This window comes from Mustelus asterias, chromosome 14 (assembly GCF_964213995.1).
Source record: "Mustelus asterias chromosome 14, sMusAst1.hap1.1, whole genome shotgun sequence".
In the NCBI taxonomy this organism is placed as follows: Eukaryota; Metazoa; Chordata; class Chondrichthyes; order Carcharhiniformes; family Triakidae; genus Mustelus; species Mustelus asterias.
This window is the reverse complement of record NC_135814.1, coordinates 26414619-26442087: the sequence shown is the minus strand read 5'-3', so window position 1 is coordinate 26442087 and position 27469 is coordinate 26414619. Positions and strand designations below refer to the sequence as shown.

General features: G+C 45.7%; 1 protein-coding gene across 3 annotated transcripts in view; it reads left to right on the top strand.

The window, feature by feature from the left end:
* Nucleotides 1-27469, top strand: part of kynu (kynureninase) — a 188793-nt gene that overhangs the window by 144600 nt on the left and 16724 nt on the right. For all 3 annotated transcript variants that reach the window (XM_078228015.1, XM_078228017.1, XM_078228016.1), the window contains exons 9-11: nucleotides 4174-4272; nucleotides 4391-4464; nucleotides 10580-10632. In XM_078228015.1, coding sequence (XP_078084141.1) covers nucleotides 4174-4272; nucleotides 4391-4464; nucleotides 10580-10632 — 226 coding nt within the window. The remainder of the gene's footprint in view (nucleotides 1-4173; nucleotides 4273-4390; nucleotides 4465-10579; nucleotides 10633-27469) is intronic.

Genomic DNA, 27469 nt, shown 5'->3' with positions numbered 1-27469 from the left:
CCGGAGTGTGGCGACTAGGGGATTTTCACAGTAACTCCATTGCAGTGTTAATGTAAGCCTACTTGTGACCAATAAATAAGCGTAAGAAATTTTACGAGATGGAGGCATGTGTTAATGGAAGGAACTAAGCTAGCAGAGAAGATACACAGTTTCTCTTTTATTTTAAAACGGTCAGTTTTCTGCTTGGTCCTGAAAGAAGCAAGAGGTGTCTTTCTATCTCTGTTTCTCTCTGACAGCTGTATTTGAGGCTGTCAGAAGACAGGTGTCTCTCTGTATCTCTCTCCCTCTCCAGAGGTGTTTAAAAAGTTCTAGGACTGTTAATAAGTACATGGACGTAAGTCTGTCTGTTGCTAACTGATTTTGAAGAGGGGTTTTAAATCTGTAAGAGAAATATTGCTTGAATTGGAACTCATAGGGATAGGTTAGCAGTTAAGAATTATATCTTGTCATTTTTATATATTGTTCAATTGGTAAATGTTAAGCTGTTTCATTTGTTACAGTCAAACAGTATTGCTAAATAAAATTTGTTTGATAAATGTTTCCGAGTGTGTCAGTAGAATCTCACCTGGACTGAAACACCTTATCCTCACATTAATGCCAAAATGGCAAATAGTTGGGGTCCAGTCTAACTTCCTAACACATCTTGGGGTTTCTCATCTCATACCCTAACACTATATAAGAGAGAGATGAGGAGATTTTTTTTCTCTGAGAGTTGTGAGTCTCTGGAACTCTCTTGCTCAAAAGGCAGTGGAAGCAGAGTCTTTGAGTATTTTCAAAGCTGAGCTGCATAGATTCGTGATTAAAAAGCAGGTGAAAGGCTACCGGGGTAGGCAGGATTTTGGGGTTGAAGTTGCAATCAGCTATAATCTTAGTGAATGGTTGAGAGGGTCAAAGGGCCAAGTGGCCTACTGCTGTTCCTAATTTGTTTGTTTGTATGACCTCTTTTTTCTGTTTGTCTGCACCAATGCAAATTCCCACAGGGCCATCTGTCACTTGTTCCTTAGTTTTGTTTGAACTGAGCACTGAGCTGAGTTTTCCAACAGCATCTTCCACTATCTTACCTTTATACCAATATCAGCACCTTCTTTTGTCTTTAACGACACCATTAACACTCCCTTTGTCTTGTGTCCATAACATCTTAGCTCCCATCTATCCCTGATTGTCTATTCTGCTCCACCTTCTGCACCATCATCTCCAACTATATAATAAATCACATTTCTACCCCTCTTCAGTTCTGAAGAAGAGTTGTACGGACTCAAAAAATCAACTCAGCTGCTCTCTCTCCCCACAGATGCTGTTAGACTTGCTGAGATGACCCAGCACTTTTTGTTTTAATAACTATCTGGTCCCTTTGTGGTTAGAATGCAGAGCCTCATCAAGGAAATCAGATTTCTGCAAAAAAGAGATTTTCTCCAATTAAACTGCTGAAATGTAAAAGAAATACATTTGCATAGATCATCCTTCCCCTTTGATAAGGTATTAATAACTTAATTAAGAGCATGGGATGTGGGAGCAGAAGTAGGCCACTCGGCCCATCGAGTCTACTTTGCCACTCAATGAGATTATGACTGATGACAACCTAGTTATTCAATTCCATTCTCTGAGGTATCCTAAGCCCCTGGAGCTGAATGACTGAATTTTAAAAATGTATAATTAAGATACAACCACTTTGTTTGCACTCCAAAACATTGTCATTGAAGGAAACATGCTAATCTGGGACATCCTAATAACCATCTCAAGGACAGTATTCAAAGTTTCTACAAATATACAAAACGAAAAAGAGTGGCTAAAGTAAACATTGGTCATTTCGAGGGTGAGAAGGGGGATAACTGGAAATGAGAAAATGGCTGGGGCATTGAACAGGTATTTTGTGCCGATCCTCACAGCGCAAGGCACAAATAACATGCCAAAAATTGATGACAGGAAGGCTATGGCAGGTGAGGACCTAGAAACTATCATTATCATGAAAGAGGTAGTGTTGGGCAAGTTAATGTGGCAAAAGGTAGACAAGTCTCCTGGTCTCCAGGGTACCAAAAGAGATGGCGGGAGAAATAACAAATGCACTAGTGGTAATTTACCAAAATTCACTGGATTCTGGGGTGGTTCCCACAGATTGGAAAACAGCAAATGTGACGCGACTGTTTAAAAAAGGAGGTAGACAAAAGGCAGGTAGCTTAACTTCTGCAGTAGGGAAAATGCTTGAATCTATCATCAAGGAAGAAATAGCGAGACATCGGGATATAAATTGTCCCATTGGTAAGACGCAGCATGGGTTCATGAAGGGCAGGCCATGTTTGACTAATTTGGTGGAATTCTTTGAGAACATCACATGTGCAGTGGACAATGGGGAACCTGTGGATGTGGTGTATCTGGATTTCCAGAAGGCATTTGACAAGGTGCCGCACCAAAAACTGCTACATAAAATAAAGTGCACGGTGTTGTGGGTAATGTATTAGCATGGATAGAGGATTGGTTAACTAACAGAAAGCAAAGAGTGGGGGTAAATGGGTGTTTTTCTGGTTGGCGATCAGTGACTAGTGGTGTGCCTCAGGGATCAGTGTTGGGACCGCAATTGTTTACGATTTACATAGATGATTTGGAGTTGGGGACCAAGTGTAGTGTGTCAAAATTCGCAGATGACATTAGGATGAGTGGCAGAGCAAAGTGCAGAAGATGCTGAAAGTTTGCAAAGGGATATAGATAGTCTGAGTGAGTGGGGGAGGGTCTGGCAGATGGAATACAATGTTGGTAAATGTGAGGTCATCCATTTTGGTAGGAATAACAGCAAAATGGACTATTATTTAAATTGTAAAAAATTGCAGCATGCTGCTGTGCAGAGGGACCTGGGTGTCCTTGTGCAGGAATCTCAAGGAGTTGGTTTGCAGGTGCAGCAGGTAATTAAGAAGGCAAATGGAATTTTGTCCTTCATTGCTAGAGGGATGGAGTTTAAAAACAGCAAGGTTATGTTGCAGCTGTATAAGGTGCTGGTGAAGCCACACCTGGAGTACTGTGCACAGTTTTGGCCCCCTTACTTGAGAAAGGATATACTGGCCCTGGAGGGAGTGCAGAGGAGATTCACGAGGTTGATTCTGGAGTTGAGAGGGTTGGCTTATGAGGAGAGATTGAGTAGACTGGGGCTATACGCATTAGAATTCAGAAGAATGAGGGGAGATCTTACAGAAACATATAAGATCATGAAGGGAGTAGATAAGATAAAAGCAGGGAAGTTGTTTCCACTGGCAAGTGAAACTAGAATTAGGGGGCATGGCCTCAAAATAAGGGGAAGCAGATTGAGGACTGAGTTGAGGAGGAACTTCTTCACAAAGGGTTGTGAATCTGTGGAATTCTCTGCCCAGTGAAGCAGTTGAGGCTACCTCATTGAATGTTTTTAAGGCAAGGAAGATACATTTTTGAACAGTAAAGGAATTAAGAGTTATGGTGAGTGGGCGGGTAAGTCGAGCTCAGTCCAAGAAAAGATCAGCCATGATCTTATTGAATGGCGGAGCAGGCTCGAGGGGCCAGATGGCCTACTCCTGCTCCTAGTTCTTATGTTCTTATGTTCTTAAACACTTTTGGGAGAAGACATCTTACCAATCTATTTGGCATGGCTGTGGGCAAATTTAAAAAAAATGTACTTCAGCTCTTTTTCTTCAGTGCTTTCTCCATTTAGCATCATAGAATTCCAACAGTGCAGAAAGAGGCCACTTGGCCCATCGAGCCTGCACCAACAACAATCCCACCCAGGCCCTATCCCCATAACCCCACGTATTTACCCTGCTAATCCCCCTGACACTAAAGATCAATTTGGCACGGCCAATCCACCTAACCTGCACATCTTTGGACTGTGGGAGCACCCGGAGGAAACCCACGTAGACACGGGGAGAATGTGCAAACTGCACACAGACAATCACCTGAGACCGGAATTGAACCCAGGTCCCTGGTGCTGTGAGGGAGCAGTGCTAACCATTGTGCCACCGTCTCGCCACTGTTGGTTTAAATGTTTTGTTTATCCACAATATTGAATAAAATCAATTTTTCTGGCAGCAACATTGTGTACAATCCATACAGAATTTGGGATGCCAAGTTAACAAATATAACCATTTCTAACAGTCTGAACCTCCAAGTTGTTTGTATTCACATGGTGTTTGTGCGCTTTCAACTTGTGTTGTACAGGGATGTTTTGTTGGCTTTGACCTTGCTCATGCTGTTGGGAACGTAGAACTATATCTGCATGACTGGAACGTAGACTTCGCCTGCTGGTGTAATTACAAGGTAAAATGAATTATTTTGTGTTTCTCCATTGATTGCAGTTGATGTTAAATCTTTTCATCCATTTGTGTGAAATGAATATCAAATTGCCCAAGTGATATTTTATTTAAATATATTACAGTATATAAATTCTGGTGCTGGAGCCTTAGCAGGGGCATATATACATGAAAGACACCGATTTTCAGTAAAACCAACGTGAGTATCAAGTACACTCGTGTAGAAATCCCAACAAAATCTAGCCAGTGGTATTTCATGTTTATAACATGCGACACAGTGGAGATGCCTCATTATAAAATATTGCTGCCGTACATAAGATTAAATTAAATGTGTGGGGAGAATGTTTAAATTGCAACAGTTGCATTATAACAAATGAAATTTGAATATCAGAGGCCCACCTCCATAGATAATTTCAGAAATATATTTGGGTATTTTGGGTGTTTATTTCTCAGCCATGTTGCCGGATAGAAATTTAATTTTTGGATCTGCGATGTTGATATATCTTTGAGTATTTGTTTGCAAACTGTTAAATATCTGCTACTAGGGTCAGTTTAAAAAATGAAGGTTGGAATCTTTTGAGGTAGTTTGTCATATTGTACTATGTTGCGAAACTGAGTGTAGTTCTCGCTCCTCGTTTGTCCATGCCCTCTGCAGTTTGGCAAGGCCAGAAATGTTTGTCACCTAAACATCACCAGAACTGGTAGCATTTTGACCTTTTGTTAACACAAGTCACCTTGTTCTTTGCAGGAAGATTTGATGCAGCTCTGTTAATATTAATGAACATCTGTGCCAGCTTAAAAAAAAATCTTCATAGACTGTTGCTTAACTTACGTTTCAGTAAGCTGCAATTAGCTGTTTGAAGATTGTATAAAATAGCTGTGAACTACAGCAGCCACTAACTAAAATAATACCGCTCATTGTTTGTGTGCCTGTCAACAGCATAATCACCTTGATTTTGGAGTGAGTGGAAAATGAATGGTGCTCACTGTTCATTGCACCCCACAGAGTTTCCACGTCAATTTACAAGACTGACAAAGTGATTCTAATGCAGAGTCTGTGCCAGGGATTGTAGAACACTTGTGAGCAGGGCAAGCAACAGTATTTCGCTCCAGCCATCCAATCCAGTTGAGGAACTCTTAGTATGATAATTAGGCCTGAACCAGGAAATTTCATTAACTTGATGTAAAATCATGGATATAAAGCAGGATAAAGGCAGGGAGAGAAAGGTGGAATCAAGCTGGAGATAAAAGTGATGGAATGAAAGGTTAAAAAAAAGTATTTTTAATCACCAATGATAACTATGATCTGAATAAATGAGACCTCTCACTAGTAAAACAAATTTCCAGTGCTTCGGAGATTAGTCATAATTAGGACTTAACATATTATTGAAAAAATAATTTGAATGGACAAGTCCTATCTTATTTAGTTGTGTTTAAGGCTAAATGGCTCAATGTCCTTCAAGTAGCTAAGTTTAAGTTCATTTATTAATGTCACATGTAGGCTTAACTTAACACTGCAATCAAGTCACTGTGAAAATCCCCAAGCTGCCACACTCTGGTGCCTGTTTGGGTACACTGGGGGAGAATTTAGCATGGCCAGACACAGGGAAAACGTGTAGACTGCGCATTGACAGTGACCCAAACTGGGAATTGAACCCATGGCTCTGGTGCTGTTAGGCAGCAGTGCTAATTATGTTGCCACTATTCCACCCAATATTCCAATGCCATATCATTTGGTAGGTACTCAGGTCACAATTTTGTGGAGAAGCAGAGGAACTCAAATAGCAACTTCCCTGATTCCATGTTTAAGTATGTGCAAGAAGCAGAATTTCCAGTCTGATTTACTCCATAACAATGTTGTGCACCAATAGCCTAATCATTATTTGTGTCACAAAATCCAGGCTATTTTGTAAAACAGTATGTTAGTAACCAGCAAAGGATAGGAACAGGGACCATTGCAGGACAGAAATCTCTATTTTTGCCAAATAAAAAATGACCGAGGCTTGATGTGGCACTTCCTTATGCGTCAAATCTGTTTAATTTGTGCTGATGATCTGGCTGATCATTCAGGATAGTTGGTATATAGCCCTGCATGTGCAATGCACCAGTTCTGGCCATTCAATTGATTCTATCTCTGGACTTCAGACAGGAATCTTCTAACTGGGCATACCAGAGATGTTGATTCAACTCGACTGTACTTATGCCAGAAATTGAGGCTCAAGGAATTACAGTGTGCAGTGCCAAAGTGCCCGATGGGCAGTGCCAGTGTATCCCTTGGGCAGCGTCAGGGTGTCAGACTGGCACTGTCCAAGCGGTACTTCCTTACCCCTGACCTCTTGGGGGGGGGCCTCAATGGCCTCGGTTTGCTCCAACAGGGTCTTGGTGCCTGTTCCCCATTAGTGGGGAGCAGTCGTAAACTCTGATGGGGGAGACGCTCGCGGGCCCGCTAATATGAGCAGATTATCATATTGAAATTCCAGTTTCAATATGATAATCTGCTCAGTGCTGATGTCCAGTGCGGAGCTGATTACAACAAAAAATGCACCTGGGAGAACCTCACTACTTTGATTTGATTTGATTTATTATTGTCACATGTATTAGTATACAGTGAAGAGTATTGTTTCTTGCGCGCTACAGAGACAAAACATACCGTTCATAGAGAAGGAAACGAGAGAGTGCAGAATGCAGTGTTACAGTCATACCTAGGGTGGAGAGAAAGATCAACTTAATGCAAGGTAAGTCCATTCAAAAGTCTGACAGCAGCGGGGAAGAACTGTTCTTGAGTCGGTTGGTACATGACCTCAGACTTTTGTATCTTTTTCTCGAAGGAAGAAGGTGAAGAGAGAATGTCCAGGGTGCACGGGGCTCTTAATTATGCTGGCTTCTTTGCCGAGGCAGCGGGAAGTGTAGACAGCGTGAATGGATGGGAGGCCGGTTTGCGTGATGGTTGGGCTACATTCATGACCTTTTGTAGTTCCTTGCAGTCTTGGGCAGAGCAGGAGCCATACCAAGCTGTGAAGCAACCAGAAAGGATGCTTTCTATGGTGCATCTGTAAAAGTTGGTGAGAGTCGTAACTGACATGCCAAATTTCCTTAATCTTCTGAGAAAGTAGAGGCGTCGGTGGGCTTTCTTAACTGTCGTGTCGACATGGGGGAACCAGGACAGGTTGTTGGTGATCTGGCACTGTCCAAGCGGTACTTCCTTACCCCTGACCTCTTGGGGGGGAGGGGGGGGGCCTCAATGGCCTCGGTTCCCAAAAACCTAAAAACCTGAAGCTCTCCATTCTTTCTACTTTATCCCTGTTTTTGAAGTCAGGGGCATGTTCTCCTTTACGCTTCCTGAGGTCGATGACAATCTCCTTCGTTTTGTTGACATTAAGGGAGAGGTTATTGTTGTCGCACCAGTTCACCAGATTCTCTATCTCATTCCTGTACTCTGTCTCGTCATTGTTTGAGATCTGACCCACTGTGGTGCCGACAGCAAACTTGTAAATTGAATTGGAGAGGAATTTGGCCGCACAGTCACAGGTGTATAAGGGGTATAGTAGCGGGCTGAGAACACAGCCTTGTGGGGCACCAGTGTTGAGGGTGATCATGGAGGAGGTGTTGTTGCCTGTCCTTACTGATTGTGGTCTGTGAGTTAGGAAGTTCAGGATCCAGTCGCAGAGGGAGGTGCCGAGCCCCAAGCCATGGAGTTTGGAGATGAGTTTTGTGGGAATAATAATGTTGAAGGCTAAGCTGTAGTCAATAAAGAGGAGTCTGACATAGGTGTCCTTGTTATCTCGGTGTTCCAGGGTTGAGTGCAGGGCCAGGGAAATGGCGTCTGCTGTGGACCTGTTGCAGCGATAGGCAACCTGTAGTGGATCCAGGTAGTCTGGGAGGCTGGAATTGATTCGTGCTATGACTAACCTTTCGAAGCACTTCATAATGATGGATGTCAGAGCCACCGGCTGATAGTCATTAAGGCACGCTGCTTGGTTTTTCTTTGGTACCGGGATGATGGTCGTCTTCTTGAAGCAGATAGGGACCTCAAATTGATGTAAAGAGAGGTTGAAGATGTCTGTGAATACCACCGCAGCTGATCTGCGCAGGATCTGAGTGCACGTCCGGGTACTCCATCCGGGCCAGTTGCTTAACGTGGTTTGACCTTCAAGAAAGCTGCTCTGGCATCTGCAATGCGACTCCAGATACAGGTTCATCCAGGGCCTCCAGGGTGGAGGGCATGCTCTCAATGACCTCTCGCTCAAAAGAGGTGTAGAATGCATTCAGCTCATCAGGGAGGGGTGCGTTGGAGCCGGCGATTTTACATGCCTTCATCTTCTAGCCTGTTATGTCTTGCAGGCTTTGCCATAGTCGGCGGGGGTTGGTGTGGCTAGTCTGGGACTCTAGCTTGAGAAGAAGTTTAACAACACCAGGTTAAAGTCCAACAGGTTTATGTGGTAACAAAAGCCGGCATCTCCACATCACTCTAGCTTGGTCCAGGATTGTCTTTTGGCATCTTTGATGGATCTCCTTAGATCGTATCTGGCTTTTTTGTATAGATCAGTGTCGCTTGACTTGAACGCTTCAGATCTGGACTTCAGCAAGCAGTGGATATCCCTGTTCATCCATGGATTTGCTTCTTTGGCACACAGTCTTTTACACACTTAGTGTAATGAAGTCAGTTACTGTAGTGGCGTACTCGTTCAGGCTGGTCGCAGAGTTTTTAAATACTGACCAGTCCACTGACTCCAAGCAGCCCCGTAGGAGATCATCCGATTCCTCAGATCAACATTGCACGACTTTCTTTGATGGATTCTCCCGCTTCAGTTTTTGCTTGTAAGCCGGGAGCTGGAGCACAGCCTTATGGTCTGATTTGCCAAAGTGTGGGCGGGCAATAGAGCGGTAGGCATGTTTGATATTTGTGTAGCAGCGGTCCAGGATGTTTGGGCCTCTGGTGGAGCAGGAAACTTATTGGTGGTAACTTGGTAGTATGCTCTTGAGCTTGGTCTGGTTGAAGTCCCCGGCCACGATGAACAAGACCTCGGGATGTTTCGTCTCAAGGCTATTCGTAGTGGTGTATATTTCGTCCAGCGCGATCTTCACGTCTGCATGGGGTGGGATGTAAACTGTCATCAGGGTAACGGAGGTGAACTCCTGTAGGGGTAGTAGGGGCAGCATTTTAGCGTCAGGTATTCTAGGTCTGGGGAGCAGAAAGTTGCCAGTGTTGCTACGTCTAGGCACCACGAGGTATTGATTAGGAAGTAGACCCCCACCTCCCCTAGCCTTGCCTGAGGCCGCAGTATGGCCCATTTGATGGATTGAGAAGCCCTTTGGTTGCAGGGCACTGTCCGGTGAAGCAGGAGTGAACCACGTCTCCGTGAAACAGAGTACACAGCAGTCCCTCAGTTCTCTTGGGAAAGTGAGTCTGGCTCTAAGTTCGTCTAGCTTGTTTTCCAGAGACTGGACATTTGCAGGGGGTAAGCTGGAGAGAGGGGCCTTGGGACCGCATTGTTTCGCTCTCACCTGCAGGCCTGCACGTTTTCCATGCTTCCTGGAGTGTCTGCTTCTTTTCAAGCCCGGGAGACGGTGAGAGTGGTTTGCGGCGTTAAGAGTATGGTTGTGTCCAATGAGGTTCTTCACTCTGGTCGGTGTGCGGATGGAGGATTTGTTGTCTTGCTTGCAGTTCCTGTGTCGGTAGATGGGTTTGCATGGTCGAGTTGCTGTTTTGGCTTCGTCGGTTGGTAGGTATCCAGACCAAGCTCCGGCCTGGACGGGTCGAAGGCCGGTAAGTGAATGATGTCCCTGGGGTCGCGGTCGCGGGTGAATCCGTGTATCAGGCCCCACTGGCTCACTGCCAGTTCAGGCTCTTCCTTCAGAGATCAGAGGATCTCTAGAGTTGCAAGTGAATTTAAAAGAGCAGTGTTAGTGATTGTGAGGCTGAGAGAGTTTATTTTTAGGAGTGTGGGGCGACTGTAGAAGTGGGGAGGGGAGGGAGTGCTTGGAGCCTGCAGGAGGTCGCAGTTTTCCGGTTCTCCGGGGTTGAGGGCTGGGGGGGGAGAGGGCTCCAGCCTCCTACTTGTCCCTACTGGTGTTTCCTTGTCCACTGCACTGTTCGAGCAGCTGGGAGAATCCTGGCCATGATAACCATTATAGTGAATGGAAATCAATGGCAAATTTCCATATAGGAAATATATTCCACATCACAATTTCCATATAGGCAGACACCACAATCAGCAGTGAGATATTAACCAGATAATTTGTTTTGTTTCAATGATGTTGGTTAAATGTTGACAAGCACTCTGAGTAATATCCCTAAACAATTTAACTTCCAGATTACTCGGCTGGTGGAGCCAAGACATAAAAACCAGATTTGTGATGGATAACAGTAAGTACCAATAGACTTAGCTTGATTTATGATTTATATTGTATAAGAACAATGCAGGTAGGTTGATACCAGAAGTATGAGACTCTGGACTGAAACAGAGTTACTTAATTTGCTTATGTTCAGCGACCATAATCATGATGAGCATATGATTGCTTGTAGCGAACCAAAAATGCTTCACCTTTCAAATTGTATTTCCTCCAGTATGATTAATGCAATATAATGATGGACTTTTACATATACTTTGTTTAATGTTGAACTTGGGAGATGATTAGTACTGGCAAGGCTACATTTATTGCCCATTATTAGTTGCTCGGAATTGCTGCAGTCCTTCTAATGATGGAGTGTCTACAATGACAGTGATTAGGGAAATCCAGAATACCAACCTAGCGATGAGGATCGAATGGTTACATATGAGCCAGGCAGGATAATTTGTGACTTGGCAGGGAAATTGGGAGGGATAATGTTTTTCCCTTTGGTCCCAGTGAATGCAGTGTTACGAAACCAAAACTTACCTTAGTGTTGAGTTCAGAGGTCAGGAGCTCCAAGTCCAAAGTTTCCAGACTTCCCGTGCATGCATAGGCTGAGAGTGGGATACACGTGTGCGGTTCGGCATCTTTACATTCTTCAGGCCCAGGGCAAGTGAGTAAAGAGGAAAGCAGCGTGTGAAAAACACTGGCCAGGTGCCGAGGTGTGGAGCACCATAACCAGCAAGTGTATCAGACAGGGAACAAAGGACGGGGACAGCGACAGGTCCCAAAGAAGGGAGATAGGGTGAGATACCAAAAAGAAAGTCCCCGGTAAAGGACAAAGAAAGGCGAGAGAAACAAGTCCCAGTTAAGTTAAAAAACGAAAGGATCAGAGAAACAGGTTCCAAGTTAAAAAAGGCTTGCGGTGAACAGAATTTAAGTCAACAATGCTCAGGAGACGCCCTGGTAATTGGTGCAAAGATACCCTTTGAAACATCAGCATTCTGATCAGCATGGCTGAAAGTCTGATGTTGTGCTGGTAATTTAGTGCTTGAATGAATACTCAGGAATCCAGGGGAATGGAATTTCGGGAAACAAGATGGTGAGGTAGACCTTTGTTGATGCTGCCCAAGTCGGGATATTGAAGAAGGTTGAAGAGAAACCCTGAAGATCCTGGAAGGCAGCTGAAGTTCGGTGACGCTGTGCTGCACAGTGTTGGGGCATCTTTTGGAGCAGCACTGTTCTTGCTTGGCACAGCCAAAGGGCTGAAATCATGCTTGTAAATTGATGTTTGAGTGTACTCAAGAAGTGGAGATGCCGGCGTTGGACTGGGGTAAACACAGTAAGAAGTTTAACAACACCAGGTTAAAGTCCAACAGGTTTATTTGGTAGCAAAAGCCACACAAGCTTTCGGAGCTCTAAGCCCCTTCTTCAGGTGAGTGGGAATTCTGTTCACTAACAGAGCATATAAAGACACAGACTCAATTTACATGAATAATGGTTGGAATGCGAATACTTACAACTAATCAAGTCTTTAAGAAACAAAACAATGTGAGTGGAGAGAGCATCAAGACAGGCTAAAAAGATGTGTATTGTCTCCAGACAAGACAGCCAGTGAAACTCTGCAGGTCCACGCAACTGTGGGAGTTACAAATAGTGTGACATGAACCCAATATCCCGGTTGAGGCCGTCCTCGTGTGTGCGGAACTTGGCTATCAGTTTCTGCTCAGCGACTCTGCGCTGTCGTGTGTCGCGAAGGCCGCCTTGGAGAACGCTTACCCGAATATCAGAGGCCGAATGCCCATGACCGCTAAAGTGCTCCCCAACAGGAAGAGAACAGTCTTGCCTGGTGATTGTCGAGCGGTGTTCATTCATCCGTTGTCGCAGCGTCTGCATAGTTTCCCCAATGTACCATGCCTCGGGACATCCTTTCTTGCAGCGTATCAGGTAGACAACGTTGGCCGAATTGCAAGAGTATGTACCGTGTACCTGGTGGATGGTGTTCTCACGTGAGATGATGGCATCTGTGTCGATGATCCGGCGGACAAGCCCTCCGTATACACAGAATCTGATCGGATGAGGAGGATCGCAACAGATACCTCCAGACGCTGAAAGATGCCCTCATAAGAACAGGATATGGCGCTCGACTCATTGATCAACAGTTCCAACGCGCCACAGCGAAAAACCGCACCGACCTCCTCAGAAGGCAAACACGGGACACAGTGGACAGAGTACCCTTCGTTGTCCAGTACTTCCCCGGAGCGGAGAAGCTACGGCATCTCCTCCGGAGCCTTCAACATTTCATTGATGAAGACGAACATCTTGCCAAGGCCATCCCCACACCCCCACTTCTTGCCTTCAAAAAACCGCACAACCTCAAACAGACCATTGTCCGCAGCAAACTACCCAGCCTTCAGGAGAACAGTGACCATGACACCACACAACCCTGCCACACCAACCTCTGCAAGACGTGCCGGATCATCGACACAGATGCCATCATCTCACGTGAGAACACCATCCACCAGGTACACGGTACATACTCTTGCAATTCGGCCAACGTTGTCTACCTGATACGCTGCAAGAAAGGATGTCCCGAGGCATGGTACATTGGGGAAACTATGCAGACGCTGCGACAACGGATGAATGAACACCGCTCGACAATCACCAGGCAAGACTGTTCTCTTCCTGTTGGGGAGCACTTTAGCGGTCACGGGCATTCAGCCTCTGATATTCGGGTAAGCGTTCTCCAAGGTGGCCTTCGCGACACACGACAGCGCAGAGTCGCTGAGCAGAAACTGATAGCCAAGTTCCGCACACACGAGGACGGCCTCAACCGGGATATTGGGTTCATGTCACACTATTTGTAACTCCCACAGTTGCGTGGACCTGCAGAGTTTCACTGGCTGTCTTGTCTGGAGACAATACACATCTTTTTAGCCTGTCTTGATGCTCTCTCCACTCACATTGTTTTGTTTCTTAAAGACTTGATTAGTTGTAAGTATTCGCATTCCAACCATTATTCATGTAAATTGAGTCTGTGTCTTTATATGCTCTGTTAGTGAACAGAATTCCCACTCACCTGAAGAAGGGGCTTAGAGCTCCGAAAGCTTGTGTGGCTTTTGCTACCAAATAAACCTGTTGGACTTTAACCTGGTGTTGTTAAACTTCTTACTGTACTCAAGAGCCCAGGGAACAGAATCTCTGAAAGCTAGATTGAAACTCTGTGAGGTAGGCCATTGTTGAAGCCATCCGATCTGGACTGACTTTTGGAGAGAATTCCAAGGAGAGATCTTCAAAGGTGAAGACTGGAAACCCTTGTGGGTTGGCTCATGTCCAGCACTTCTCTTTAGCCTTTATGTGTGATGCGCGTTATCACACACGAGGCTTGATGCTCAGGAAATAAAGGCTTTTATTTGCTGTAACAAGGCAGCTACTAATTACATACACGATCCCAGACTGAGGGGTCCCAGACAGAGCAGGGACCTTTATACCTCTCCCAGGAGGCGGAGCCCGACTGGGATGTACCACAATAACTATAATACAAGGTGTAACAGCCCAACCCTAACCCCAACAGCAACAAGTAGAACAACCCATCCCTAACCCCAACAGCAACATATATACGTACTTGTAGTACTGGCCAGACCCTGGCTCAGTACTATCTAGTGGAAACCAACAATGGTTCACCACATTCACCCCTCCTTTGAAGACAAAGGCCGGCGGGCTACAAAAAAACAGAATAAAGTGTCATTAGTCTATAAGTTCAGACGGTCAGGGGGACTGCACCGTCGTTGTGACCTCCTCAATACCGGCGATGACACCGGAGTAGGCACTTGCAGTGGCGTTCTCCCCAAGGCGATGTCCAACTGTTCCTCCACAGACTCACGGGCCGGTTGACCCTGAGGTGATGGTAATCCATGGAGTTCCGACACGCCCTGAAGTGGCGACCATCCTCTGGACTCAGGCAAGCTGTACACGGGAGTAAAAGGGTTAAGTAATGGTCCCGATGCTGCCCGCGCCGTGTCCGGAGGGGAAACAAGAGTTATGGGGTTTGTAACAGGGGGTATGGGAGCGACAGGGGTTTCCACGTCCCCTGCTGGCGCCAGGTCTCGGATCGAGACCGTGTCCTCTCGCCCGTCACGGTATGCCACATGGGCATACTGAGGGTTGGCGTGGAGGAGATGGACCTGTTCGACCAACGGGTCGGACTTGCGGGCCCTTACATGTCGCCGCAGGAGGACAGGTCCTGAGTACGTCAACCAAGACGGTAATGAGGTCCCAGAGGAAGACTTCCGAGGGAATGAAAATATCCTCTCATGGGGAGTAGCGTTGGTTGCCGTACACAGGAGTGAGCGTATGGAATGGAGCGCATCAGGGAGCACCTCTTGCCAACGGGAGACTGGAAGGCTTTTTGATTTCAACGCCAGTAAGACAGCCTTCCAGACTGTAGCATTCTCACGTTCCACCTCTCCGTTACCCCTCGGGTTGTAGCTCGTGGTTCTACTAGAGGCAATCCCGTATGAGAGCAGGTATTGCCTCAAGTCATCGCTCATGAACGACGAGCCCCTGTCGCTGTGAATGTAGCTGGGGTACCCGAACAGGGTAAAAAGATCACGGAATGCCTTGATAACCGTGGCAGCGGATGTATCAGAGCAGGGAATAACAAAAGGGAATCTGGAGTACTCGTCAATGATGTTGAGGAAGTACACATTCCGATCTGTTGAGGGAAGGGGGCCCTTAAAATCGACACTCAGTCTCTCGAAGGGACGAGTGGCCTTGACTAATTGTGCCCGGTCAGGTCGGTAAAAGTGCGGTTTGCATTCCGCGCATACCCGACAGCTTCTTGTTATGGACCTGAAGTCCTCCACCGAGTAGGGCAGATTGCGGGTTTTTATAAAGTGGTAGAGCCGAGTGACCCCAGGATGGCATAGGTCATTATGGAGAGCCTGCAAACGGTCCTCCTGTATACTGCCGCATGTTCCATGCGAGAGGGCATCCGAGGGCTCATTGAGTTTCCCTGGACGATACATGATGTAATAGTTATAGGTGGAGAGTTCAATTCTCCACCGCAAGATCTTGTCGTTCTTGATCTTGCCCCTCAGCGTGTTATTAAACATGAACGCCACGGACCGCTGGTCCGTGATCAGGGTGAACCGTTTTCCCGCCAAGTAATGGCGCCAGTGCCTGACGGCCTCCACAATGGCCTGGGCCTCCTTTTCCACCGCTGAATGCCGAATTTTGGGGCCTTGGAGGGTGCCTGCCCGCCTGGTTAAGTGTGGCGGCCAGGGCGAAATCAGATGCATCGCTCTCCACCTGAAAGGGGATGGACTCATCAACAGCATGCATCGTAGCTTTCGCGATGTTGGCTTTTAATTTATCAAAGGCCAATCGGGCCTCTGGTGTTAGGGGAAAAGAAGTGGACTTAATGAGCGGACGGGCTTTGTCCGCGTAATTGGGAACCCACTGTGCATAATAAGAGAAGAAGCCTAAGCATCTTCTCAGTGCTTTTGCACTAGTGGGCAGGGGAAGTTCAGAGAGGGGGCGCATACGGTCTGGATCAGGGCCAATGACCCCGTTTTCCACCACGTATCCGAGGATGGCTAAACGGCGCGTACGAAACACACACTTCTCCCTGTTGTAGGTCAGGTTCAGGCGAGATGCAGTGCGTAGGAAATTCAGGAGATTTGTGTCGTGGTCCTGCTGGTCATGGCCGCAGATGGTGACGTTATCCAGGTTCGGGAAGGTAGCCCGCAGCCCGTTCTGGTCCACCATTCGGTCCATAGCACGCTGGAAGACTGAGACCCCATTGGTGACACCAAAGGGAACGTTGAGAAAGTGATACAAGTGACCATCCGCCTCAAAAGCCGTGTATTGTCGGTCCTCTGGGCGAATGGGGAGTTGGTGGTAGGCAGACTTGAGGTCTATGGTGGAGAACACCCGGTACTGCGCAATCTGATTGACCATGTCAGATATGCGCGGGAGGGGATACGCATCCAGCTGCGTGTATCTATTAATGGTCTGACTATAGTCAATGACCATCCAGGGTTTGTTCCCACTCTTGACCACCACGACCTGCGCTCTCCACGGACTAGCGCTAGGTTGTATGATCCTTTCCTTGAGGAGCCGCTGAACTTCAGATCGAATGAAGATCCAATCCTCAGCGCTGTAACGCCTACTCTTAGTCGCAATGGGCTTGCAGCCTGGCACAAGATTCTGGAACAGGGAGGGTGTGGTGATCTTCAGCGTCGAGAGGCTACAGGCGTTTGGCAATTTGGAGGCTGCTGTTCTCCCACTGAAAGCGAAGGGAGTGGCCCACCGTACTGTAGGGTTACACTCCTCAGGTGGACCATGAAGTTTAGTCTGAGAAGTATTGGCGTGCAAAGGTGCGGCAACACCAGGAGCTTGATACGCTCATAAACTGTGCCTTGCACCGTTAAAGTTACCACGCAACTCCCTAGCACGGTGACAGACCAGGACCTTGATGCCATAGAAATTGTCTGTTTGACACTTTGAATCCGGAGTCCACACCGCTTCACAGCGTCTGGGTGGATAAAACTCTCAGTGCTCTCGCTGTCAAACAGACAATAAATCAAGTGGTCGTTTACCTGAATGTCCATCATAGACTTGTCAAGTCTATGAGGCTTGGCCTGGTCCAGGATGATCGACGCCACCGTTGGTTCATGAGCGCCAGGATGACCCCTGCTGGTCGTTCGCGGTCGGTGCCGACCAACATGGCCGCTCCCATAGGTCGGACGTGGGTGATGGCGCCAAACTCAGCGACTCCTGGTGGCCACACATCTCCGACTCCATCGACCGTAATGGCGTCGTCCTGGCCTCGCACGTGGACGAAACCCTCGACGATGTCGACGACGAAGAACCAGGCTCTGAGGAATCGCAGGCCGCACTGCTGTTCCGAGAAGCAGATTTAGATCGGCACACTTTCGAATAGTGCCCCTTCTTACCGCAGGCGGAGCACAACACAGCTTTAGCAGGACACCGTTGCCGAGTATGCTTCGCTCCCCCACAGAAGTAACACCGCGGGCCGCCCGGAGCTGCTGCCGTCGTCTGGCCCGAGTGTGAGCACGCCATTACGCAGCATTTCGAACCCGAGGGACGAGGAGGGATTGGCGACTGCTCCTGCCATGTTGTCTCCACGTGGTCTTCAGGATACAATACTAGGCTTTTGGAGGCCGACTCCAGCATCTCCGCTCATTCTATTGCCTGGGTGAGGTCAAGGTTACCTTTCTCCAGTAGTTTGAGTCGGATGTACGATGATCCGACTCCCGCCACAAACGCATCTTGAGCGAGGTCGTTCATATTGTGCTCTGCTGACACTGCTTTGCAGTTACAGCCCCTGGCTAGCTGTAGGAGCTCGTTCGCGTATTCCTCCATCGTTTTGCCAGACTGCCGTCGTCGAGTGGCTAAGAGGTAACGAGCGTGTATTTCGTTGGGCGGTTTAATATAACGCTTCTTAAGAAGCTCGAGGGCCTTTGTGTAGTCGGTGGCCGCACGGATCGCGAGGTAGACGGTATCGCTTACCCTCGCATGGAGGACCCGGAGTGTGTCATCATCTGTGGTGACCGCTGCGGAGGCTGCCAGGTAGTCCTCAAAACATTTCAACCAGTGGTCGAAGGTGTTAGAGGCGCCCACCGCACGTGGATCTCAAGAGGCTTGGAATACAAAAGCAGGGATGTACTTCTGAGGCTTTATAAAGCACTGGTTAGGCCCCATTTGGAGTACTGTGAGCAATTTTGGGCCCCACACCTCAGGAAGGACATACTGGCACTGGAGCGGGTCCAGCGGAGATTCACACGGATGATCCCAGGAATGGTAGGCCTGACTTACGATGAACGTCTGAGGATCGTGGGATTATATTCATTGGAGTTTAGGAGGTTGAGGGGAGATCTGATAGAGACTTACAAGATAATGAACGGCTTAGATAGGATGGACGTAGGGAAGTTGTTTCCATTAGCAGGGGAGACTAGGACGCGGGGGCACAGCCTTAGAATAAAAGGGAGTCACTTTAGAACAGAGATGAGGAGAAATTTCTTCAGCCAGAGAGTGGTAGGTCTGTGGAATTCATTGCCACAGAGGGCTGTGGAGGCCGAGACGTTGAGCGTCTTCAAGACAGAAATTGATAAATTCTTGATTTCTCAAGGAATTAAGGGCTATGGGGAGAGAGCGGGTAAATGGAGTTGAAATCAACCATGATTGAATGGTGGAGTAGACTCGATGGGCCGAATGGCCTTACTTCTGCTCCTATGTCTTATGGTCTTATGGATCTAGTGTAAGGCGTTCAGGCTTCAGTATCTGCTCCATACTCTTTTTTTTCTTCGACGAGAGTTTATTTACAGCAAATAAAATTGATGCGCGTTATCACACACGAGGCTTGATGCTCAGGAAATAAAGGCTTTTATTTGCTGTAACAAGCCAGCTACTAATTATATACACGATCCCAGACTGAGGGGTCCCAGACAGAGCAGAGACCTTTATACCTCTCCCAGGAGGCGGAGCCCGACTGGGATGTACCACAATAACTATAATACAAGGTGTAACAGCCCAACCCTAACCCCAACAGCAACAAGTAGAACAACCCATCCCTAACCCCAACAGCAACATATATACATACTTGTAGTACTGGCCAGACCCTGGCTCAGTACTATCTAGTGGGAACCAACGATGGTTCACCACAATGTGTTATACCCCAGGGTATGAATTTTGAATGCCCAGGAAATTAACTTTGGATAGTCCATTCTTCCCAGATTGAACCCATTTGGTCTGAAAGGAAGAAAAATCAACAGCCCCAGGATAGATATTTTCCTTGGTTGGGTTTTTAAGGACACTCCATGAAGTGAAAGTTTAATAATAATAATGTTTAATATGTAAAGCCAGCCGATGAGATATCAAATGAATACATTTTTGTGACAGTAGGAGACATTCAGTAAGACATTCAGTCCCTCAAATCTGCCCTGCCATCCACTAAAATCCTGGTTGATATAATTGTGGCCAAAGTTCCACTTTCCTCTCAGCCCCTCCCCAATAAACCCTGACTCCTTTGTAGATCAAAATTCAGCCAATCCAGGCCTGTCTCTCCAGGCCTGATGTGGAGATGTCGGTGTTGGACTGGGGTAAACACAGTCAGAAGTGTTGACTTCCTGGTGTTGTTAAACTTCTGACTGTGTTTTCTCCAGGCCTGTCCATCCAGGCCTATCTTTCCAGGCCCTGTCCATCCAGGCCCTGTCTATCCAGGCCTGTCTATCAAGGCCTGTCTAAATAGGCCTGTCTATCCAGGCCCTGTCTATCCAGGCCTATCTATCTCGACCTTCAATATATTCAATAATCCAGCATCCTCCGCTCTCAGGCAAAGAGAATTTTGCAGACTGAAAAATTCCTTCTTATCTCTATTTTAAGTGGGAGACTCATTATTTTAAACTGCGCATCACAAGTTCTAGATTCTCTCAGAAGAGGAAACATCCTCTCAGCATTCACCTTGTCAAATCCCTCAGAATGTAATTTGTTTCAATAAAATCACCTCTTCTAACCGCCAATAAGTATAGGCCTAAACTGTTCAAGCTTTCCTCATAAGACAACCCCAGAAATTAGCTGAATGAACTTCCAATGCAAGTATATCCCTCCTTCAATAAGGAGGTCAAAACTGTACACAGTACTATAGATGTGGTCTTACCAATGCCCTGTATAATTTTAACAAGATTATCCTGACTTTTATATTCACTCCACTTGCAATAATGGCCAACATTCCCATTGTCGTCCAAATCATTTGCTGTACTTGAATCATAGAATCCCTACAGTGCAAAAGGAGGCAGTAAATCTGCACATTTACCTCATTAAACCCTCTAACCTACACATCTTTGGACTGTGGGAAGAAACCAGAGCACCTGGAGAAACCCATACAGTCACGATAGAACATGCGAACTCCACACGGACAGTCACCCAAGGCTGGAATAGAACCTGGGTCCCTGGCACTGTGAGGCAGCAGTGCCGCCCAGTTGCAAGCTAACCTGTTTGCAGTTCATACACCAAGGCACCCAGATCCCTCTGGACCACAGATTTCTGCAGTCTCTCTCCATTTAAATTAAAATGTTCTCTTCCAGCACTTCACTGGAGTGTTGCGCCATAATTTGTGTTCAAGTGAGATATGAACCCATCAAGATTTAACTCAAAAGGTAAGAATGGTTTTGCTGAGCCACGTTTCCTCAGAGCTTTTGTAGAAAATTCCACAGCAGGAGGTCATAAAATTCCTCATGGAAATGTTAACCTCCATGAAATACCTTCTTGTTCTCTACACTTGGGAACTGATTTACAAAGCAAGTCAAGTCTATTCAGTAGCCGATTAAATAGAGCATTACAAGTATAAAATATGGAAGAAGCTACCGCCAACAATTTCGATGTTCACTCCCTGTTTAAAGTGAAAGCAGGCAAGATAGCCCCATTATTGTAATACTCCTGGTGAATGGAAAAGCTCTTAAGATGAAAGTGGACACCTGTGACTGTGATAGCTCAACATACATTTCAGTACTTGAGAGAAGGAGTCCAGCCATTGAATTTAAAAAGTACTGCAGCAAAGTTGAAGACTTGCTCAGGAGAAACCATGAAAATAATGGGTAAGCTATGGGCAACAGTCTGCCAGCTCCTAGTAATAGTAGTGGACAAAGTCTTCTGGGCCACGATTGGCTTAAAGGAATTAATTTAGTTTGGACCAAGATTTTCCAAGTGTGGAAAGGAGGACTGCTCAAGCTGATGATGAAATATGAGGACGTCTTCAGTGATGAGTTAGGCAAGTTAAAGGGTCTACAGGTGAAGATATATGTGAATTCAGAGGCAACCCCTCGATTTTTAGGGGAAGACCAGTACCACTTGCCTTACGAGAAAAGGTGGATACTGAATTACAGAATTTGGAAGAACTGGGCCTTATCTAGCCAGATCAGTTCATGGAATGGGCAGCACCTGTAGTCCCCGTGAAGAAGCCAGACAAGATCGTCTGCATTTGTGAGGTCTACAAGTTAACAGTTAACCAGGCTGCCCAAGTTGGATAAATATCTAATCGCAAAGATTGAAGATCTATATGCAAAGCTGGCCACAGGTCAATCTTATGCAAAGCTGAATATGAACCATGCTACCAATAACTTGAATTAAACGATTATTCTCAAAGTTACGTCACGATAAACGCACACAAAGGTTTCTTGCAGTATATGCATCTGCATTTTGGTATGTTGCTAGCATGTGCTATTTCCCAGAGGACAAAGGATAGTTTGCTGCAAGGGCTGTCACAAGTTATAGCACACCTTGATGATCTTATGACTGGATCGACAGAAGCTGAGCACCTAGCTAACTTAGATTTGATTTGATTTGATTTATTATTGTCACCTGTATTAACATACAGTGAAAAGTATTGTTTCTTGTGCATTATACAGACAAAACACAGCGTTCATAGAGAAGGAAACGAGAAAGTGCAGAATGTAGTGTTACAGTCATAGCTAGGATGTAGAGAAAGATCAACTTAGTGCAAGGTAAGTCCATTCAAAAGTCTGACGGCCCAGGAAAGAAGCTGTTCTCGAGTCGGTTGGTACGTGACCTCAGACTTTTGTATATTTTTCCCGAAGGAAGAAGGTGGAAGAGAGAATGTCTGGGGTGCGTGGGGTCCTTAATTATGCTGGCTGCTTTGCCGAGGCAGCGGCAAGTGTAGACAGCGTGAATGGATGGGAGGCTGGTTTGCGTGATGGATTGGGCTACATTCATGACCTTTTGCAGCTCCTTGCGGTCTTGGGCAGAGCAGGAGCCATACCAAGCTCAGATACAACCAGAAAGAATGTTTTCTGTGGTGCATCTGTAAAAGCTGGTGAGAGTCGTAGCTGACATGCCAAATTTCCTTAGTCTTCTGAGAAAGTAGAGGCGTTGGTGGGCTTTCTTAACTGTAGTGTTGGCATGGGGGAACCAGGACAGGTTGTTGGTGATCTAGACACCTAAAAACCTGAAGCTGTCGATCCTTTCTACTTTGTCCCCATTGATGTAGACAGGGGCATGTTCTCCTTTACACTTCCTGAAGTTGATGACAATCTCCTTCGTTTTGTTGACATTGAGGGAGAGATTATTGTTGTCGCACCAGTTCACCAGATTCTCTATCTCATTCCTGTACTCTGTCTTGTCATAGAGGAGGTGCTAAAGAGATTTCAAGAAGCTGCAACTCACCTCCAGAAGAAATATACGTTTGAAGCCACTGAGGTAGTACTGTGTGGATGAACAATTACACCCCATGGAAGACAAAGTCATGAAGAAGGCACCGGCCCCCAGAATCACTCCTGAGCTTACGTAATGTTTTGGAATGGCGAATTACGAGGGCATTTTTTGCTAAATTTGTCGACGTTTTAGCCACCTTGCATATGCTGCTAATGAAGCACCAGCGTTGGTTTTGGAAGATGCCTCAGAAAGAAGATTTTATCATAATAAAGCAATTGTTGTATTCTTCAAACTTGTTCGAGCATTTTGACCCACCTAAGAAATTGGTGTTAACCTGTGATGCCTCTCCATCTGGCATTGGTGTTGTCCCATGGGGTGGATGACGAATCTGAAAGGCTGATGGGGTGTGTCTCAAGAATTCTCTCAGAAGCTGAAAATGGTTACTCACAAGATGAGAAAAAAGAATTATCAATAGTTTTTGGTGTCAAGCAATTCCTCCAGTATTTGTACAGTATGCACTTTACTATTGTTTCTGATCACAAACTGCATTTAGGTTTTTTTAAAGAAGACAGGGATATTCTGCCAATCGCAACGGCAATAATTCAGCACTGGGTGGTAATCCCCTCTGTCTATGAATGTACCTTCCAGCACTGGCCTGGAACACACACAGTGAATGCGGATGCACTTAGTTGCCTACCTTTGCAACCTTAGTGTTTGCACCTCCCCTAGTACCACAGGAGATTGTCATTGCATTGAATTTCTTGGACACATTGCCAGACTCGGTGAAACAGATCCAGTGCTGGACCAGTCGGGATCCACTGCTGTCCAAAGTGAAGCAAAGGATACTAATGGGTTGGGTTTAATGAGCCAGTTTCTGAAGAAATTAAACTATATTTTATACAAAAATATGAGTTGAGTTGCCAAGTTGGCATCATAGTTTGTGGAGCAAGAATAATCGTCCCTGTACCAGGAAGAGCGTTTCTCCTAGCCAAATTGCGCAGTGCCCATCCGGGTATATCTAAGATGAAGATGCTCACTAGCAGCTATGTCTGGTGGTCTGGCATTGATGCCATCTTTGAGAGTGTTGTTGAGCACTGTGAACAGTGCCAACCACAACAAGGGTAGCCCCACGGCACCCTGGCTGGCCATGGGTATGAGATCATATTGATTATGTTGGTACATTAATGGGCACAATTGTTTTGCTCCTTGTCGATGCGCATTCAAAGCAGAATGAAGATTTTGAGCTGAAGTCTTTGACATTGCACATGACAGTTGACAAATTAACCCAATGTTTTTCGACCCATGGAATACCTGAAGTCATAATCTCTGATAATGGAACAGCCTTGACAAGTGCTGAGTTTCAGAACTTCCCCAGCCTCAATGATATCAAGTGCCTTACCACCCAGCATCCAATGGATTAGCTCAATGAACCATCCAAACCTTTAAGTCTGGCCTAAAGAAGCAGAGTAAGAAGTCTCACAACACCAGGTTAAAGTCCAACAGGTTTATTTGGTAGCAAATACCATAAGCTTTCGGAGCAATGCTCCTTTGTCAGATGGAGTGGTCTCTGTTCTCAAACAGGGCACAGACACAGAAATCAAATTACAGAATACTGATTAGAATGCAAATCTCTACAGCCAGCCAGGTCTTAAATGTACAGACAATGTGGGTGGAGGGAGCATTCAACACAGGTTAAAGAGATGTGTATTGTCTCCAGACAGTACAGCGTGTGAAATTGTGCAAGTCCAGGAGGCAAGCTGTGGGGGTTACTGATAATGTGACATAGATCCAACATCCCGGTTTAGACCGTCCTCATGTGTGCGGAACTTGGCTATCAGTTTCTGCTCAGTGACTCTGCGCTGTCGTGTGTCGTGAAGGCCGCCTTGGAGAACGCTTACCTGAAGATCCAAGGCTGAATGCCCGTGACTGCTGAAGTGCTCCCCCACAGGAAGAGAACAGTCTTGCCTGGTGATTGTCGTAGCGTCTGCATGGTTTCCCCAATGTACCATGCCTCGGGACATCCTTTATTGTCTGGAGACAATACACATCTCTTTAACCTGTGTTGAATGCTCCCTCCACCCACATTGTCTGTACATTTAAGACCTGGCTGGCTGTAGAGATTTGCATTCTAATCAGTATTCTGTAATTTGATTTCTGTGTCTGTGCCCTGTTTGAGAACAGAGACCACTCCATCTGACGAAGGAGCATTGCTCCGAAAGCTTATGGTATTTGCTACCAAATAAACCTGTTGAACTTTAACCTGGTGTTGTGAGACTTCTTACTCTGCTTACCCCAGTCCAACGCCGGCATCTCCACATCTAAAGAAGCAGCCCAGGATGCTGGAGACTAGAATCTCACACTTCCTTTTAGGTTATCGGACCACTCCACGTGCAGCAACAGGAGTCCCAAGCATTAATATCTGAGAACGAGACTGAGCTCGTGTTTCCAAATTTGCCGGGGAGAGTCGAGGCCAACCATCACTGACCAAAGACTTACATAGAATCCCTGCAGTGGAGAAAGAGGCCATTCAGCCCATTGAGTCTGCACTGACCACAATCCCACCCAGGCCCTATTCCCGTAACCCCACATATTTATCCTACTAATTCCCCTGATACTAGGGTCAATTTAACCTGGCCAATCAACCTAACATGCATATCTTTGGACTGTGGGAGGAAACTGGAGCAACTGAAGGAAACCCATGGTTGTTTTCAGTGGATGAAGCAGCATGTGTGAGAAATCTTGGAAGTGAGTCAAGTTGGGTCCCTGGAGTTGTATCCACAATTGGGCCCCTGTTTTATCAAGTGGACGTGGAAGGAAGAAATCACCTTGACAAGGGCAGTTAGGAATGGGCTATAAATGCTGCCCTTGCCTGTCATGGCCACATCCCACAAATGAATGCAAAAAGGAAAGGGTAAAGATGGGTAAATGAAGTTGAAATACCAATTACCATGGTCTAATTGAACTGAAAAAACAAACTCAAGGGCCTCCTGTTCTTGATTTTTTTTTGTCTTTAACTGCAAGAGTGAGATACAACCCTCTTCATATTCACTATCAATACTTTCTTAAGAGCTCTCCGAATTCAAGAAAAGCTAACTCTTATTGTGCCAGCTTTCCTCAGCTAAGGGGCACTACAGCATAGTGGTGCACAGCCTTTGAGTTCGAGGACCTTATATTAGCAAAACTTGCACATCAACTTTTGATGAGATTCAAGTGCAAAGGATCCTGTGTGCTTGTTACATTCTCAGTTTCTGCTGCTCTTGTAATTCTGCCAATACTATGCCACTGTTACAAGATTTATTTCTTCAGCCTTGGAATTTTTATTACTCGCCTTCCATGCTACTTCCTATCACCTAACAGGAGATAGAATTTGCTGGAGTTAGAAAATGAAAGAAAATGCATTTTTAATGCATTGTTTTCACCGTCAAGCTTTGATGTTTGTGCACTTTAACCCAGGCTCACAAATTGAAGCTTCAGTTTTCTGCTGAAACAAAATCCTGTGGATGCTGGAAACTCAAATAGAAATGAAAAATGCTCTGCAGGTCTGAATCATCTGTGGAGAGAGAGAGAGAGAGAGAGAGTTACATGTTTCAGGTCGACGACCGGTGAAAAACCATCAACCTGAATCAAAACTCTGTTTCTCCCTCTATAGATGATGCCAGACAGAAGACCTGCTGAGCATTCCAGCATTTTCTGTTTTTAAATTTCAGATTAGCCCAGCCCAAATGTCAGCCAACATTGATATTCAGATCCAGAAGCTCTGTGTTAATTACTTCAATAACCATAAAAGAAAAAAAATGGGCAGCAAAACATGATTTGGTTCTTTCTTTGATTTTAGCTTGTCGTCCTGGGCTTAATCCAAGTACCCATTCCTGACATGCACCCCCAAAACTAGCAGCATTTTTGATTAATTTGCTTAAATTAATGGAGAGTCAGAAAAATTTTGCATGGACAGCCAACAAAGAATGCCTTAACTATATTATGATAACTGAATTTGCATATAAATGTGTCACTAGTTTTGGAAATATGTTTTACTCGTTAATATTATGTTTTATTATATTGAATGTTTTATTATATTGAAAGCAATAAGTTATTGCTGAAGTTTAAATTCAACCTATAGAGTTAATTGCCAGAGGTACGTAAAAGATTCAGAATGTTGATTCTGATGGTTTCTGAATGGAGACACCTGGTATCAGATTATTCAGTTTTGCATTTTAGCTAATCCTTCAAAAGTAGCCCACAAGGGCCTATCCTCAAATTTCATGTCTTCAAAGTAATGCTTTCACTCACTAATATAGACTCCACAAACAGGGCTTTCTTTCTCTTTTCTTCCTCTCTTTCTTCAGTTGGTTATCATAGAGAATCCATTGCTGTTTATTAAACTGATTTGGTCTTTGTATATGCATTCCCACCTCTCTTCCCAGCCAGTCTAAGTCAGATAGTGACGCATAAAGGAAACAGAATGGCATAACGGACACATATAGGTTGTAACCTGAAGGACCCCTCTGGACATTAGTGATGCTTAGCTTTTTGTTTGATCCAGTACTGCTACTGACAACTGCAACTTCAAGTGACTGGCAAATGCCATGCTTTTCTGCCTCTTCACCTCAGTGGATGCTGGCCAGGCACTTGCTTGTTTTATGCAAATAGTCTGATCCCAGGGCCTCTTTTGATTTGATTTG